The sequence below is a fragment of the Salvia splendens genome, chromosome 10, assembly GCF_004379255.2.
Source record: "Salvia splendens isolate huo1 chromosome 10, SspV2, whole genome shotgun sequence".
Lineage (NCBI taxonomy): Eukaryota > Viridiplantae > Streptophyta > Magnoliopsida > Lamiales > Lamiaceae > Salvia > Salvia splendens.
The window spans coordinates 20,935,747-20,951,582 of NC_056041.1; the positions used below are offsets into that span (position 1 = coordinate 20,935,747).

General features: G+C 35.1%; 1 protein-coding gene and 1 pseudogene across 4 annotated transcripts; both read left to right on the forward strand.

Annotated features, from left to right (window-relative positions):
• Positions 1-1,059: 1,059 nt before the first annotated feature.
• LOC121750276 (pentatricopeptide repeat-containing protein At3g53170-like) lies at positions 1,060-5,085 on the forward strand. 4 transcript variants are annotated; one of them, XR_006039842.1, is made up of 5 exons: positions 1,060-1,378; positions 2,419-2,765; positions 3,162-4,245; positions 4,453-4,562; positions 4,835-5,085. XR_006039842.1 is itself a non-coding variant. In XM_042144791.1 (4 exons), the coding sequence occupies exons 2-3, from the start codon at positions 2,424-2,426 to the stop codon at positions 4,221-4,223; spliced, it is 1,404 nt and encodes a 467-aa protein (XP_042000725.1). In that variant the 5' UTR covers positions 1,060-1,378; positions 2,419-2,423; the 3' UTR covers positions 4,224-4,245; positions 4,453-5,085. The 4 variants fall into 4 exon arrangements, 2 of the variants coding, with proteins under 2 accessions (XP_042000725.1, XP_042000726.1); XR_006039843.1 differs by having other exon boundaries at positions 4,457-4,562; XM_042144791.1 differs by having other exon boundaries at positions 4,453-5,085.
• Positions 5,086-8,626: 3,541 nt separating this feature from the next.
• On the forward strand, positions 8,627-15,054 carry LOC121752751 (annotated as a pseudogene).
• The last annotated feature ends 782 nt before the right edge of the window (positions 15,055-15,836 follow it).

The following is a 15,836-nucleotide window of genomic DNA, read 5'->3' on the forward strand; positions in this document are numbered from 1 at the left end:
TGAAGAATTGTAGTGCGTGTACTTGGGGAAAATTTTGAAGTGTTCAAATCAATGTAATTTGTTTTTTATTACGTGTTCTAAGTATGAATTTTTTGAAGTTTCAAGTTTTAGATGTTGTGATTTGAATAAAAAATTGATTTTTAAATTTGACTTGACTATGAAATTAACGATGGCATTTATAGTTCACTTTTTTTTTATTTAGTGCATTTATAGTTCAGTTATATATTTGGAATTGGAATGATTTTATTTCATTGTTTCTATGCCTTCCAACGTTTAAGAATTTATAAACCATAATTAAAAAGTAGTATTTGTATATCGTGTTTGTTGCAATCCTAAAATAGTGGAGTATTTGTTGGTAGATTTTTCTTTTAACTAGGGTTTATTTAGTATTGAGCAAAAGATCTAAATTTTATAATTTTATAATTTTAAATTCATTTGAATTTAGAAATATAAGTTCCAAATATATTACTGCTGCTAATTTTTTTATGAATCATAGTTAATAGTAGGAGTATATTGTCTGTTGAAAACACATTATATTGGAGAAAACATTATGCGAATTTTAAATTCTGTTTTGCTGCTATAGTATTAAGAAAATGGTGATATGATGAATGATGAATGATGAAAGTTTTTTCGTTTAAATGTCAAACCAAAATTTAATGTAGTAGTAGTATAAAGCAAGATCAATGAATAATGGATATAGTGCTTACCAATTTTATGTTGAATGTTTAGATTTTAGATATTTCTAAAGCACATTGCCTTTGTCAGAGATGATTGTTGTACAATTTATCATGAAATTAATGTGATACTATCTTGTAGTACTATATTGTATGTCAATGTTTTAAGTTTTAAATTTTAAATTGTATGTTCCTTCAGAGAATTCACCCGGACAAATTTAAAAATGAAATATGAAAAAGGTAATTTTTTTAAAATATCATTATTAAAATGAGAACCAATAAAAAGAAGGCACATAAGCAAAAGCCTTACCATTTCATTTTGGAATTAATTAATTATTAATTAGTTCTAACATATGGAGTAATTAATTGTCCTTTTCTTCTCTTCTCGATTTGGGAATTAATTTGGCCTTTCCTTCTCTTCTCCTCCTTATCACTCTCTATCTCGATTTCATCTTCTCCCCCTTTCCTTCTCTTCTCTCGCCGGCGCATACATCGCCGACTTTCGTTTCCCGCCTGATCGGGACGTCGTTTCCATTGCCCACTCAAGTTTCACCATCCATCTCTCTCTCACTCAAATTTTCCGATTCCGGATCAACCAAATCGAGGAAATCTTATCCATTGCCGTGAAAGCGACGGCGTGCCTTCTCCAGGTCAGCCGTTTCTGCCTCGTGTTGCCAGGCATTGCTGACTACCTCGAAACCGAGGTAAGCTCGCTCTTCCTCTTATTCTATATTATTAAATTTGTTTTGATTTCATCAGAAATTCAGGAGATGAGTGTGATATAGTTTGAATTAATTGGATTTTCTAAAAGTTGGAATACTTTAATTTAGTTATATTTTGGTAATTTATGTGTATTTGATTTTTCTTGGATATTTTGATACGATAGCTATCGTAAGAGATGCTTAATAGCATATTGAAGTTGGACTTCTTATTAATGATATTATGTGTAAGTGTAAGTGTTGATACATAGTCTTCTAATGTAATTTAGAATCAAAGAAATGAACTTTGGAGTGGGAAGTCTTTGATAGCCAATAAATACACTGTTGCAACAGTTTTGCAGGGCTAATTTGACTGACCAAATGAGTTCATTTTCCATTGTTAGCAATGCTATAAGCTTATCTTTCTATTATTATTCTAAGTCCATTGATTTAATGACCTTCTAAATCAAAATTTATTGCAAAGATACTGAATTCATTTAAGAGCTTTGAAATTTTAGCAAACTAGACCTATGTAGCAGACTTGGCATGGAAAGATATTTTTTTCTGGTTTTAGAGATCGGGGCATTTCTACAAGAGAAGAGAAATTGGAGAAAGGGTGAAGAATATGATGACATGTAATTTTTTTAATATTTTAAACTTAACTAATCAAAATGATATCGTTATGATTGCCACATAAATTTTAATTTGCCCTATCAGTTTGGGGAATAACTAGAAAAGTCTAAAATTCATGTATTTGTATTCATAAAATAAATTCGGGGGAAAAACTATAAAATGTTAAAAGTTCGTGTACAGGCAAATAACCTGTTAAAATGCTTATCATTAAATCTTGTACACTAATCTCTTAATCTAAAAATGCATTGCCCTCTTATCATACTCCCTCCATCCCACAAAATTAGTCTACTTTCTATTTTTGTAAACTTTTTCACCAAGCGTTACACTACTAATAAGACGAGTCTTTTTTCTTTCTCTCATACCTACCAATTTATATTAAAACTCGTCTCATCGTTTGAAAGTCCTATTTTTAGGAGGAATGGGTATTAATTATATCTCTCCAACTGTCAACCGCCACAATTGTTTACCAGCGGCGATGGATCTCCGCCTCCTTAATCCATGCAAACTTCGTCTCTCCTGTTGCACAGTGACTTCATGCTCTAAGCATACCTCGGATTCCGACATCAATTCTCCGCTGCAGAACCTCCAAATTCGTAAGCTTTCGAAGAAGGAACTTTCACGAGTCTTGAGGAAGGAATCCGCCATTCAGTCCGTCGAGAGAAAAGCAAACTCTTCGAAGTATAACAATCTTTGGCCCAAGTCTGTTTTGGAAGCTTTAAATGATGCAATTAAGCAAAACCGCTGGGAGTCTGCCCTTAAGGTTACTTGCTCCACTCACCCCCATTTCATGTTGAGGGCTTTCTGCTGGAACTTTGTGCAATGATGCGTACTTTTTGTGTTTTGAAATTTTGAATTTCATGTTTCCAGATTTAGAGTACCTGTCTTTAATATGCTGCTGAGTTTCTCTTCCTCCTTGAATTTTAGGCAACTGGATTTCTAAATACCGTGACAGGAGGATTCTAGATTTACCTTGTTTGCTGTTTCACATTTGATATGTATTATTGGCCGTAGGAGACGTTTCTTGTTTCATTGCTTGATTGTGTGAATTATGTAGCTCCACTTTTCAAAAGCCAAGTTAGTACTTTGACATATTGAGTTATTGATGATGCTATGCTGCCTTGTTCTTTGACAATAGAATTGTTTCTCCTGTTTGTAGATATTTAATCTTCTACGTCGGCAACAGTGGTATGAGGCACGGTGTCAGACATATACAAAGCTATTAGTGATGCTTGGTAAATGCAAGCAGCCAAATCAGGCTTTCTTGCTTTTCGAGACGATGCTGTCTGATGGCCTAAAGCCTACCGTTGATGTGTACACTGCCCTGGTGAGTGCCTATGCCCTCAATGGCCTCTTAGACAAGGCATTTTGTGTTATTGATGAGATGAAATCGGTCCGTGATTGCAAACCGGATGCTTTCACTTACTCTACTCTCATCAAAAGCTGCATTAAGCTTCACCATTTTGATTTAATTGAGCTTATTCTGAAGGAAATGGTGCATTCAGGAATTAAATGTACTGTTGTGACCTATAATATCCTTATCGACGGATATGGAAAAGCTAAACATTTTGAACTAATGGAGAGCTCATTGACTAATATGATTCATAGTGGAGATTGTCTTCCAGATATTTTTACGTTCAATTCTGTAATTGGGGCTTACGGTGGATGTGGAAGGATCAAGGAAATGGAGCATTGGTTTGACGAATTTCAGCTGATGGGATTAAAGCCTGACATAGTGACATATAACATCTTGATAAAGTCCTACGGTAATTCTGGTTTATACCCGAAGATGGCATCTGTGTTAGATTTTATGGAGAAGAGATTCTTTTCTCCTACAATAGTAACCTATAACATAACAATTGATACATTTGGAAAGGCTGGAAATATAAAGAAGATGGAAGAAATTTTTCTGAAGATGAAACATCAAGGTCTGAAACCTAATTCAGTTACATACAGTTCTCTTGTCAGTGCGTACTGTAAAGCAGGGCTTTTGGGAAAGATTGAGTCTATTATAAAGCAAGTAGTGAATTCGGATGTTGTACTGGATACGACATTCTTCAACTGTATCATCCATGCTTACGGAAATGCTGGTGATATCGAAAGTATGATGCAGTTTTTCGATGCAATGGAGGCGAATGGCTGCAAACCTGATAATATAACATTCAGTACAATCATCCAGGCCTGTCGCTCACAAGGAATGATTGATACTGCTCAGAAATGATTCGTGGTGATTCATAATTCAGGTACCTTGTACATTTACACTGCTCCATCGATTATTTCTTTTATCCTCATTAGCTCACAAATTGATTAATGTGTGATCATGTCGTATGGAATTCTGCATCTTGTACTACGACATAGATAGTTCTTTGTATCATAAATCAAGATTTTGAAATGTCTACTATCTTACTCAAGAATGTGATTGTTGATTACGTATTACCTATATTGGTCAGGAAGGAAACAGATTCATCGGAACTGAAAAACGTCCATGAAGGATAAATATCCTGCTATTATCGTGACTACAAGAAAGAAGTTCGGTTAGCTCCATCACATGTTTCTTCAGGTTAGTGCAACGTCCTTTTTGTGCACTTGTTTCCTTTGGCTTATCTATTAAATTCCAAATTGATGCACCTATTGGCTGTATGGTAATGAGTTTCTTCCCATGAAAAAGGATTTAAGGCAACTCAGAAAAGGCTGTAATGAGAGAAATTGATAGGTGGAATGAATTGTTGGAAAATTTAGACATTTAGAAGTGAGATGTAATATTGCAAATAGTGTGCTTTTATTCCATATATGTTGTAACTCTAATACTCAGCTGTTTTCTATACTTGCAAGGATTCTGGTGCACACAATGAGTTAATAGGAGATTATGAGTGGATTCTGGTGAAGAGGAAATTGGAATCTAGTTGATGAAGATGTGTTAGAAAAGGTTAAATGTATTTTTTAATTTATTAATGTTATTTCACTCCAGCAAATTTTGTATTGTGATTTTTTTTTCAACCGTGTAAAATGACCATGAATGTATAGTTTAGTTCTATAATGATATTTAATGGATTTAGTGTAATCATATTACACTTTTTGTGTAACTTGTGTCATGCTATTTTTGTTGTTAAAGTTTGAAGCCCAAATCTTTGGTGATCCGTTTTGGGAGATTATTGATCTATTCCAAGTTAGAATTTGGTTGATGAAACTGATATATGGTTTGATGTATTGATGAAAGAATATGAACACATGGGATCGTGAACAAATGATATGTTTTAATGTGTGTTAAAATATTCAAATAGAAGTGTTGTTTAGTAGTTGGTGCTACAAAAGAAATAATATCTCTGTTTTGGAAAGAGAAGGAAATTAAATATACACTTGGACCCTAAATCATATATGTTCTAACAAAGAGTTAGAGAGAAAGGAGACGAGTTCATTAACAGAGATTAGAGAAAAAAGAAGTTTGCTTTAGCCTACCGCAGAGAGAGAAGCAGAGGTTGTGTGTTTTGCAGAAGAAAGAATTCCTTTTAATTTCATGTTTGGGCCTCTCTTTTTAATTAATTGGAGTTGGGTTGTTTGACTGGGCTACATGATTTAGGCCGCCAGAATATATAGTATATTACACTGAAATAGAATGGTTGGTTGACTTGATATACCCTTGCTCGTTGCTTTTTATATTTTTAACATTTTCTATTACATAAAAACGGTATATGAATAGGCACTAAATTGATGCAACGCCTAAAAAGGATAAAAGTAACAAAAATAAATTACATAAGGAATTTATGTCAAAAATAATAAAATAAATTGGGAACAAGTAATGCCTCTAAAATATTGCCATTTTATAAAACAAAATGAAAGCGAAGAAACGTTACGTTGCAAACAAAGAAATCGCAACTCGATCAATAAGCACGATACCTAACTCCATAACTTTTTGAATTAGTATTAATTTTTAGGGAGAGATGATTCTGAATAATTAACACTTTGTCTGGAACCTAACTCCATTACTTTTTAGTTTATTCTCCTCACATACCAATCACGTCATCAAAACATATAAACACTATATTAAATGTAATTTATAAATTTTGACTAATTATCATACCAATTGTCTGAGGTTGTAAGATTTAGGGGTGAGAAATGACCGAATGATTCCTTGTCTATCAATACAAAGGCCAAATTTGACCGAGCACGAGAGTTAAGAAATGTAGTAGAAAGTTGGTGGAAAATGTCAATGGAAGATGAGTTCTACTTTTATACTATTATATTAATTTTCTAGTAACATGTTAGTGAAATAAAATTATAGAATGTGAGGTCTATTATAAAAAAAAACAAATGAGACATTTATTAATGAACGAACGACAATGGTAAAATGAGACGATTATTAGTGCACATAGAGTTTTATAAAATGTTAGTAAATTTGTCTATTTTTTTGCCTTCTAATAATTTATTTTATTATTTTATTTTATTTGATAAACATTAACAATTAAAATGAATCTATATAAATTAGGAAGGACTGAATGATAAAATACTAAGGTAGTAGGAGAAAAATATAAATGGGCGTGAGGGATTATCCTGATCTGGATCCGTAACTCAAACCAACATCTTACTAATTAAGACAATAAGCAATTGTTTAGCCAAAATCAAGCTAGGTATTAATCAACATCAATAATTTTATGATAAAAAAAAAGTACAATATCTTTATATTGATATACTCCCCCGTCCACGAAATATTGTCCAAGTTTGACTTGACACGAGTTTTCAGAAAAGTGAGTGGAAAAAGTTATGGAATATAGGTCACACCTTAATATACTATTTTTATAATAGAATACGTGCGTAATGAGTTAATTGAAAGTGAAGTTAATTCACCAAATGGTAAAAAAAAGCAAAATGGACAATATTTTGCGGATGGACCGAAATGATAAAATTGGACAATATTTCATGGACGCACGGATTATTTTTATAAAGTGATGTGAATGGCATCGAATCTATGATTTGAATAAAATAGCTACCTTCCCCCTATCTATATAAATGTGTGCTTCAAGCTTCCCAAATCAAAAGTAAATTGACGTGTACACAAACGTGTGTGTGAAATTCAAAGAGGATTATTTTAGGTTGACCTCATTGACTGATTCAATCAATCAACACTAAAATCATATGATCACCACTATTAACTTGCAGTTGCAACTTTCATCATATTAATAATTCCCATAGTCAAATAAATACACACACATTCACATGCATTTCTCTATCTAGATACTGTTAAATTCTCTAAATTCTATTCCACATTAATTTGGTGAAGATCTCATCTAATCTATATAAGTGTGGATAATCCTTTCTCTTATAAGATCTTTTAAGGATGATTAACCCATTTCTAATAGATACAATCTGATTTTTTTATTGTCAATACAAATTTCACATCTCTTAATTAAAATGAAAGTTAAACTTGAAATAATAAAGGATCGATGCAATCAATATTGATTTTAAATTGATTCAACGACGACTATAGAGTAAAATCTGTTTCAGTTTGGATTCAATTTTGTCAACTATACTTATATAATAAGACACTGATCAATTTCGTAAGTTTCAGTTGAAGAAAGTAGCCTAACAGTTGAAAATTAGATGGAAAAAGGAATGACAGAACCTTCCTTCCAAATTAAAATAGTAGGAGTACTAATTTTAATATTTTGATCAAACAAACTATATTAACTTTGACTATTTTTTTAAAAAAATTGTCATAGTTCAGTTTTCATTGTTCAATGGTAACACAAAGATATTGTTGGAAAACTCTCAACAGTAATTTCATTAGTACATTCAAATTTCCATTTGAACTTTATAATTCGATATTAGCCAATAAAATTTGAACACATGCCAAATTGCAAATAATTAAAATCCAAAAGTTACAAAATTCTAAAACCAAATTTTGAGTAATACTTCGTACATACTCCCTCCGTCCCGGGCTACTCGCCCCTTTCCTTTTCGGCACGGAGATTAAGGAATGAGTGTATAGGAAAGTCAAAAATTGCGGCTGTAGGTGAAAATTTTTACTAAAAATGGAAAGAGTGCAAGTAACTTGTGACGCCCAAAAAGGAAAGAGTTGCGAGTAGTGCGGGACGGAGGGAGTATAATTTAATTATAGTTTACTTTGAAGAAAAATGTGTCAAATGAATTGTGAAATGTCTATTTGAGCTTTTAATATAAATATCTCACTCCATCATTGGATAGTAAAGTGAAAAAAGAATTTGTTACTATTAATTAGGGCGGTTGAGACCTACTATTATTAAATATTTAAATCGCCCACTTCCGGTTGTCGATGTCATGCACAAAACCACGTACATGTATCTATATAATACTCCATCAGTCTCATTAAATATAAAACATTTGAGAATTGACACATGATTTTATGTAATATTGTTCTTTGAGTTAATGAAAAGAGAGTAAAGTAAAAGAGATGAAAAGTAGAGATATAGTTGTTTTCATTTTAGAAAACATTTCATTTTTAATGGGACAAACTAAAAATAAAAACGTTTCATTATAAATGAGATAGAGAGAGTATGAATACAAAATCTTATTTCTACCGTCTACAAAATTAAATTAGGATTTTTTTTCAAAAGATTTAATAAAAAATAATTATAAATACATTCATATACTATGCATTTTGACAACTGTAAGTTAAAGTTATAGGGATGGGTTAAAATGACAACACATTTTAAAGTGACATCACGTATCCTGTCATATTATAAACGCTACATTGCAATAGTATAAACGCTACACTGCAATCTATAAATTGTTGTCTAGCGTATTGGATATTGCAGCCCGAGAAAATTTGTCCTTTAGCGTTTTTATGATTGCCACATGGCAGCTGATTATTCGTCCACGTGTACAAATGATTGGCTAAGAATGGTGGTATGATGTTACTTTAAGAGGTATTGTCATTTTAACCCAAACCGTAAGTTATATAATGATCAATTATCTACATTTTATTTACATAAATATTTATGTTTGATAACTTACAATAAAAAAATATTTCTACCGGTTTTGTGAAATTAATCTCTTCATTACCCTTTTTTTTGAACCATCTCAAACTTTTTTAGTAAATTAAATTAATTTAATACTTGTGAAGATAGCATGTAAATAATAAATAAGAATAAACTGATCACTTAAAAGCATTTTAGTAATATTTTTGTTTATTGAATATGAGTAGGAATATTGTCGCTTTCACATAGGAGTAGGATCTTTCCGGAAGCTTCCTTAAAATTCAAATCATATGAATTATATAATTCTGCAATTCATCACACTTGATTCAAATCATATAAATTATATAATTCTGCAATTCATCACATTTGAACTTTTCTCTAATTCGTATAAATAATATTGGTCTATTCAATGATAATTGTTGAATATAAAAAGAATGCACTCCATATACATAAGTAGGGTACTCTATCTGTTATAAAGCAATTTGAACTTTTCTCTAATTGTGTATAAATAATATTGGTCTATTCAATGATAATTGTTGAATAAAAAAATAATAGGTAGGGTAGTAATCTGACCGGAATGACTATCTTAAAGAATTTTTTCAAAATACAAACTCTGAAATTTAATTATATCACGCCGTCGATATAGTAATATTAGTTGAGATTATAAAACATATCAATTTGTCGCTCTAAAACAAACCATAATGAATTAAATACTCAATAAGCCCCTTATCCAGATTACTTAGTTGTTCTTCAGTATTTTAATGGAAACACACGTGACGCAATTAATCAATTAAAATGATCACGTGCTCAGATAACTTTGTGAACGCGTAACGACGACGTTAGCTTAATTGGGACCCACTATTGGTCATGATGAATATCAATGTCTTAATTTTACTTATTATCCAAAACCGAGTAAACCACACTGGGAATGGGAATGGGAATTGATATTATGTTTCTATCGAAATATATGCGATTAATTCCAATTTTTAATATTTTTCGGGAGGTGCAACATTAGATTTGCTTTTATATACATAAGGGTGTGTTAAAATATGACCAAATTTTATCACATGATTGACTTAATCGTGTAGGTCACTTAGAATTTGTTATGCCTAACTCTCTATATTTTATTCATATTTTTCTCAACTTATTCACCATTTTACCACATTAATATAGTACAGTACTATATTTATATAACCCTATGAAAAAGTGGATCACCTTAATCTTCACATAATACACTCACCTTATATATACTATATTAAAATATGGGTCAACAATGACACTATTAACAAAAGCATTTATTGTATGTTTTTCAGTGTACAAAACAAGATTGAATGATTAAGAACTTATTAAAAAAAAGGGAAAAATAAGATTGAAAGAGATGGGAGAGGCGATACTGAACAACTATATAAACCGAATCAACCAACCCTTCTCTCTCTTATATATATATATATATATATATTAACGTTTAATTTTGATGGTCCGTTTTCCAGACCCAGCCCTTCTTGTATTATACTCCATGAACCGTTTATGAAAAATAGTCTCTTTTTATCATTTTGGATTGTGAATGTTTCTCTCTTATTTTATCAATATTTTTTTATTTTCTTTTACTTTATAAAATTTTCATTAAAACTCGTATCGTCTACAAATAAGACTATTTTTGGTGGACTGCTACACGAGCATGGGTTACTTATTGATAATTGATTTACCTTAAAGGTATAACGGTGGCGAAGCAGCTGGCGGAAAATGGGGTGGACGATTTCGTGATAGTGGAGGCGTCTGATAAAATAGGGGGCAGGCTGAGGAAGGAGGATTTCGGCGGCGTGGCGGTGGAGCCGGGTGCCGGTTGGAAACCAGACCAACCCCCTCTGGGAAATGGCCCGCCGGTCCAATCTCCGCACCTACTTCTCTGATTACTCCAACGCTCGCTTCAATATCTATCACAACAAGTCCGTTTAAATTTACATGTTGTATTGATATAATTATGTTTTTATGTTAGATAGTTTTAATACAAATAATTAAAAAGTTATTAGTTATTACTATATATTAGTATTAACCTGATGCGACCTTTATTTATAGTTTGTGTTAATTAATGTAGCGGAAATATATATCCGGCTGGAGTAGCGGCGGAGGCCTACGACAAGGCGGTGGAGTCGGCGGTTGCGAAGCTGAACAATCAAGAATCTGATGAAACGCCAACGTAATTAATTAATGCCTTTTCCCTCTTCACTAATTACGGATCTACATTTTAACTTTTTATATGTAATGAGAAATTGTTATTGTGCAGATCTCCACAAAGGCCAATTGCTCTTGCGATTGATTTTATGTTGCATGACTTTGAAATGGCTGGTAAATTTATTTTACTATTAGAAAAATTAAAATTTGTGGAATAAACCAGATTTTGACGAAATTTGGTGATTTAAATGACTATTTATCTACTATTAGTTGATATTAAAATTAATTAATTGATTAATGTAGTGTTTCGCCACTAATGATTATTGCTGTTGTAATAGAGGTGGAGCCAATACCTACTTATGTGGATTTTGGGGATAGTGAATTTCTAGTTGCTGATAAAAGAGGTTACGAGCATTTGGCGTACGAATTGGCAAAGTCCTTTCTTTCTACCTCGGATGGTCAAATCATAGATACCAGATTGAAACTCAACAATGTAAGAACCCCTCTCATTGATTAGGCCATCCACTACGCTGTCTCTATACCGTCCCTTAAACCGTCTCTTAACTACTATTTGAGCACTATTTGAGGGCTCCACTGTCCTTTTTTCCTCCATCCCTTAACTAAGGGACGGAACCTGCAACGCTCCATCTCTTAACCGTCTCTATACCGTCCCTTAATTACTATTCATTCAATTTCATTTAGAATTTTTTTTCCTACCCAATTCAATTTAAACAAATACACTTTATTAAAAAACACACAAACTAAATAAACACACAAAATAAAAAAGACACAAAATAAAAAAACACACAAAATAAAAAAAAACTACTCCGCCGGCGAATCATCCTCTGGAGGCGGTCGAGGTTTAGGGGGTGTCGGAAGGTCAAGTTGTGCTGCCATAGCAACAATTCCGTTCCACCAGGCCGTGAATTGGGCGTACGAGAAGTGGGAAGTGTCCGCCATTGTGGCGGTCATGTACGCCACCATAAGTGTGTCCGAGCCTCCCCGCGAGCCCGAGGCTGGCTGGCTTGATTCGCCTCGGCCCTTCCTTGCTCTAGCCGCTTTCGCCGCCTTCGTCCCTTGCGGCCGACGGCGCCCACGCGCGGATCCTCTAGCATCGCCGACCGTACCTGCAAACTCCCGGGATTCAGCCTCAGGTTGGCTGATACCATCGGTGTCACCACCAGACGCACCACCAGACGAGTATTGGCCACTCGCCGTATGCTTCGTGCGCTTCGAGGTTGAGCCCGAGCTGGAGCGGAAACCTCCGGCCCACTGTTCCTCGTCCTTGACGGCCTGCCAAACATCAACATATCTGAACTGATGACCCTCGTCCTGGTAGTAGGCGCGCAAAGCGGACGTCAAAATGTCGGTGGCCATCGCGCCGCTTTGGTAGCGCGCCTCTTCAGTCGAGTAGATGCCGCATAATTTTTTGATCTGTCGGTCGACTCGGTCAAAGTGAGAGCGGAGCATTTTAACTTTGCGCTTGCGGGAGCCTTTCGGCTTTATCTGGTGGTAGACCTCGCAGACCTTTTCCCAGAAACACTTCCGGGTGTGTTGATTCCCGACGATGGGATCGTACGAGACCGTGATCCAGGCGTTGTACACCGTCATCATTTCGAAGTTGCTGTACGGATGCCGACCAAGATCCTCTTCTTCTTCTTCTTCTTCTTCCTCCTCGTCCTCGCCCGCCTGGGGTTGTACACCGCCAGTGCCACCTCCACCGCCTCGGCCACCTCCACCGCCAGTGCCACCGGGAAAATCCTCCCGGATCTGTGATAATCCCTGCGAATACCGCGTGGCGGAGGGACGGACATATGCATCAAGGTCAAAATTGGGTGGTTGGTACCCCCCGGCGTCGCCGAACCCTGAGTCCCAGGGGTTGACGAACCGCCCAATGTGTTGATCATGGTCTCCCAATCGCCAAACGCGTTGAGATCCCACCAGCCGGAGCCGGAACCGCCGTAGTTGCCGTCGCCGTCGCCGTCGCCGAACATCTTGAGTTGGTTTATGAAAATTTGAGAGAAAATTTGAGAGAAAATTTAGATGATAGGAAGAATAGATGTGTAGTTGTGTGTGAAATGAGGATGAGTTTAGGTGTATTTATAGAGTAAAAAAATTAATAAAAAATCAAAAAAATTATAAAAAAAACAAAAAAATGGTATTATTACCGTTACAATTTTTTTTATTTAAATTTGATTTTTTTTAAATATTTATTGCGTCAGCACGTGACGACGCCCACTCGCGGGCCGGCGAGTGGGCGTCACGCACGACGCCGGGTTGCTCCACGTCGCCTCGGCGCGTGGCGAGACAGCCCGTCTCGTGGCTCGCCGGGACGAGACGCGGGACGAGACGGGACGAGATGGAGGCTGCAACGCGTCGCGCCGGCGTCCCGTCTCACCGGGACGAGACGCGAGACGCCGGCGAGACACGTAGTGGATGGTCTTATGATCAATTCACTACTTATAAAGAAATTGTACTAGCAATAATAATAATAAGGGGTGTTTGGTTTATTAGATAAAATAGTAACAATATATAATTTATGATGAAATTGTGAGATTATTTAGTAGGAGGGGATTGACTATGATTAATTGTCACATACCTATCCATCTAGGATTAATTCATGAGATTCAATCTCATAAACCAAACAATGAGATATAATCTTGGAAACAGAACACCCCCATAATATACTATATGGACTACAAATTAATACAGGTAATCAGGACAATGGAACAATCGACGACCGCCGTGGTCGTGAAGACGGAGGATGGCAATGTCTACGAAGCAAAATACGCGATTTTGTCGGTCAGCATCGGAGGTCTTCAAAGCAACTTAATCTCCTTCTCACCACCATTGCCGGTATAATATACCAAACATTACCATGTTTAATTATGAAATTTTAAACTAAAGTTGAAGCATGTAAGTATATTGTATGATAGGGATGGAAAACAGAGGCCATCTCAAATATTGACATTATGGTATACACAAAGGTCTTCCTAAAATTCCCAAATAGATTCTGGCCGTCAGATGCGGACGAAGAGTTCTTGATGTATGCACATCAAACACGTGGTTATTACACTTTTTGGCAGGTTACCACAAACAATGTCTTTTTTTATTATACTAGCAATTAAATTTAAAGGTTGTGGTACAGTGGACTCGAATCTGACATGTTAATTAACTAACAGAGTATGGAGAATGCTTACCCAGGATCGAACATCCTGGTTGTGACATTAACGAATGAAGAATCCAAACGAATCGAAGCACAATCCGATGAAGAAACTAAGAGCGAAGCAATGGGAGTGTTGAGAGCCATGTTTTGGCCTCATGTCCCTGAGGCGAGCGACATTCTCGTGCCAAGGTGGTGGAACAATCGCTTCCAACGCGGTAGCTACAGCTTCTATCCGGTTCACGTCGATCATCACCTCCTACACCGTGTCAAGGTCTTTGTTTATAGTACTACTATATTACTATAATGCATCTTCCGGTGACAATCATAAATCATTAATGAAATATACATACTACGAGAGAAAAAAGTTTCGATTTGATCACCATGTTAAGTCGTTGAAGGATTTTTGGTACAGGCACCGGTTGGAAGGATATTTTTCTCAGGCGAACATACAAGCGAAAAGTTCAATGGGTACGTGCACGGAGGCTACTATTCAGGTGAGACTAATACACGTAGATGAATAATGGCTACGTGCATGGGATGGGACGAGAGTAACGTTTCTTTTTGCTCTTATCTTTATAGGCATGGATACTAGTAAAGCTTTGGTTGAAGAGATGAAGACTGAGATTGCTAGAGAAAACGAAACTCAGTCTTTTCTGCTTCAACCATTTTTAGACCTCACATTGCCACAACCTGGACCTGTGTTTGATATTCCACCACACCTCTTTCACAGGCTCTCACAGGATTTTATAATCAATTACTATTAGAAAACACAAGAAATTGTTATCATTGAATCAATTTAATTTTCTTGTAATTTATGTATAAGCTCCATTGATTTGATTCTTTTGTTTTATATAATGGTTGTATTAATGACTACCTAAACATGTTTGATTTCATCCATCTAAATATGAATATTACTGTCCCAAAATTCATTCAATGGACATACATTGGCATTGCACATATAATTATATTTTAAATGTTACATTCTTAAATTGAAGAAATTTTTTTGTATGAGACTTTCAGTGGTGTCTTTGAGGCTTTGCTCCACGTGAAATAAAATTCATACCCAATGATCTTGTCTTGTCATTGCATGCATTTGGATTCTCCGTTTCGCTAGTACCAATAAACCAATATGTTACATTGAGTTGCATTATTGATTGCAAGTAAATTACTTGAGGAAAATTATTTATTTCTACCAATTATCAATTGCCCTTAAAGTAAGGTCAAATTGCTAAATAAATTAAGAACAATAGTCAAATCCTGGTTTGTCCAACACTTTTCAAACTTTGAATGATAACTCATCACGTTTCATATGTTCTCAATTATCCCATACGTCGTTTTTCCGATAAAATCCACGTTGATGTGGCCACTAAATTTATCTACGTGGAGAAAACAACGGTGGCACATAACGACGTTGTGTGGTTTACCTAGAAACGACGTTGTTTTAGGTGAATTAATTAGGGCAAAACATTGTGTAGTATTTCCTCCTGCGCACAATTTTTACCCTAATTTATTCACCTAAAACGACGTCGGTTCAAGGTAAACCAAA

What these genes read in the sequence shown, in the direction of transcription:
- LOC121750276 (XM_042144791.1), top strand. Translation starts at nt 2,424, where the DNA reads ATGGGTATTAATTATATCTCTCCAACTGTCAACCGCCACAATTGTTTA. An exon ending in GCTGGGAGTCTGCCCTTAAG is followed by an intron (nt 2,766 to 3,161) that starts GTTACTTGCTCC and finishes TCCTGTTTGTAG; the next exon opens with ATATTTAATCTTCTACGTCG.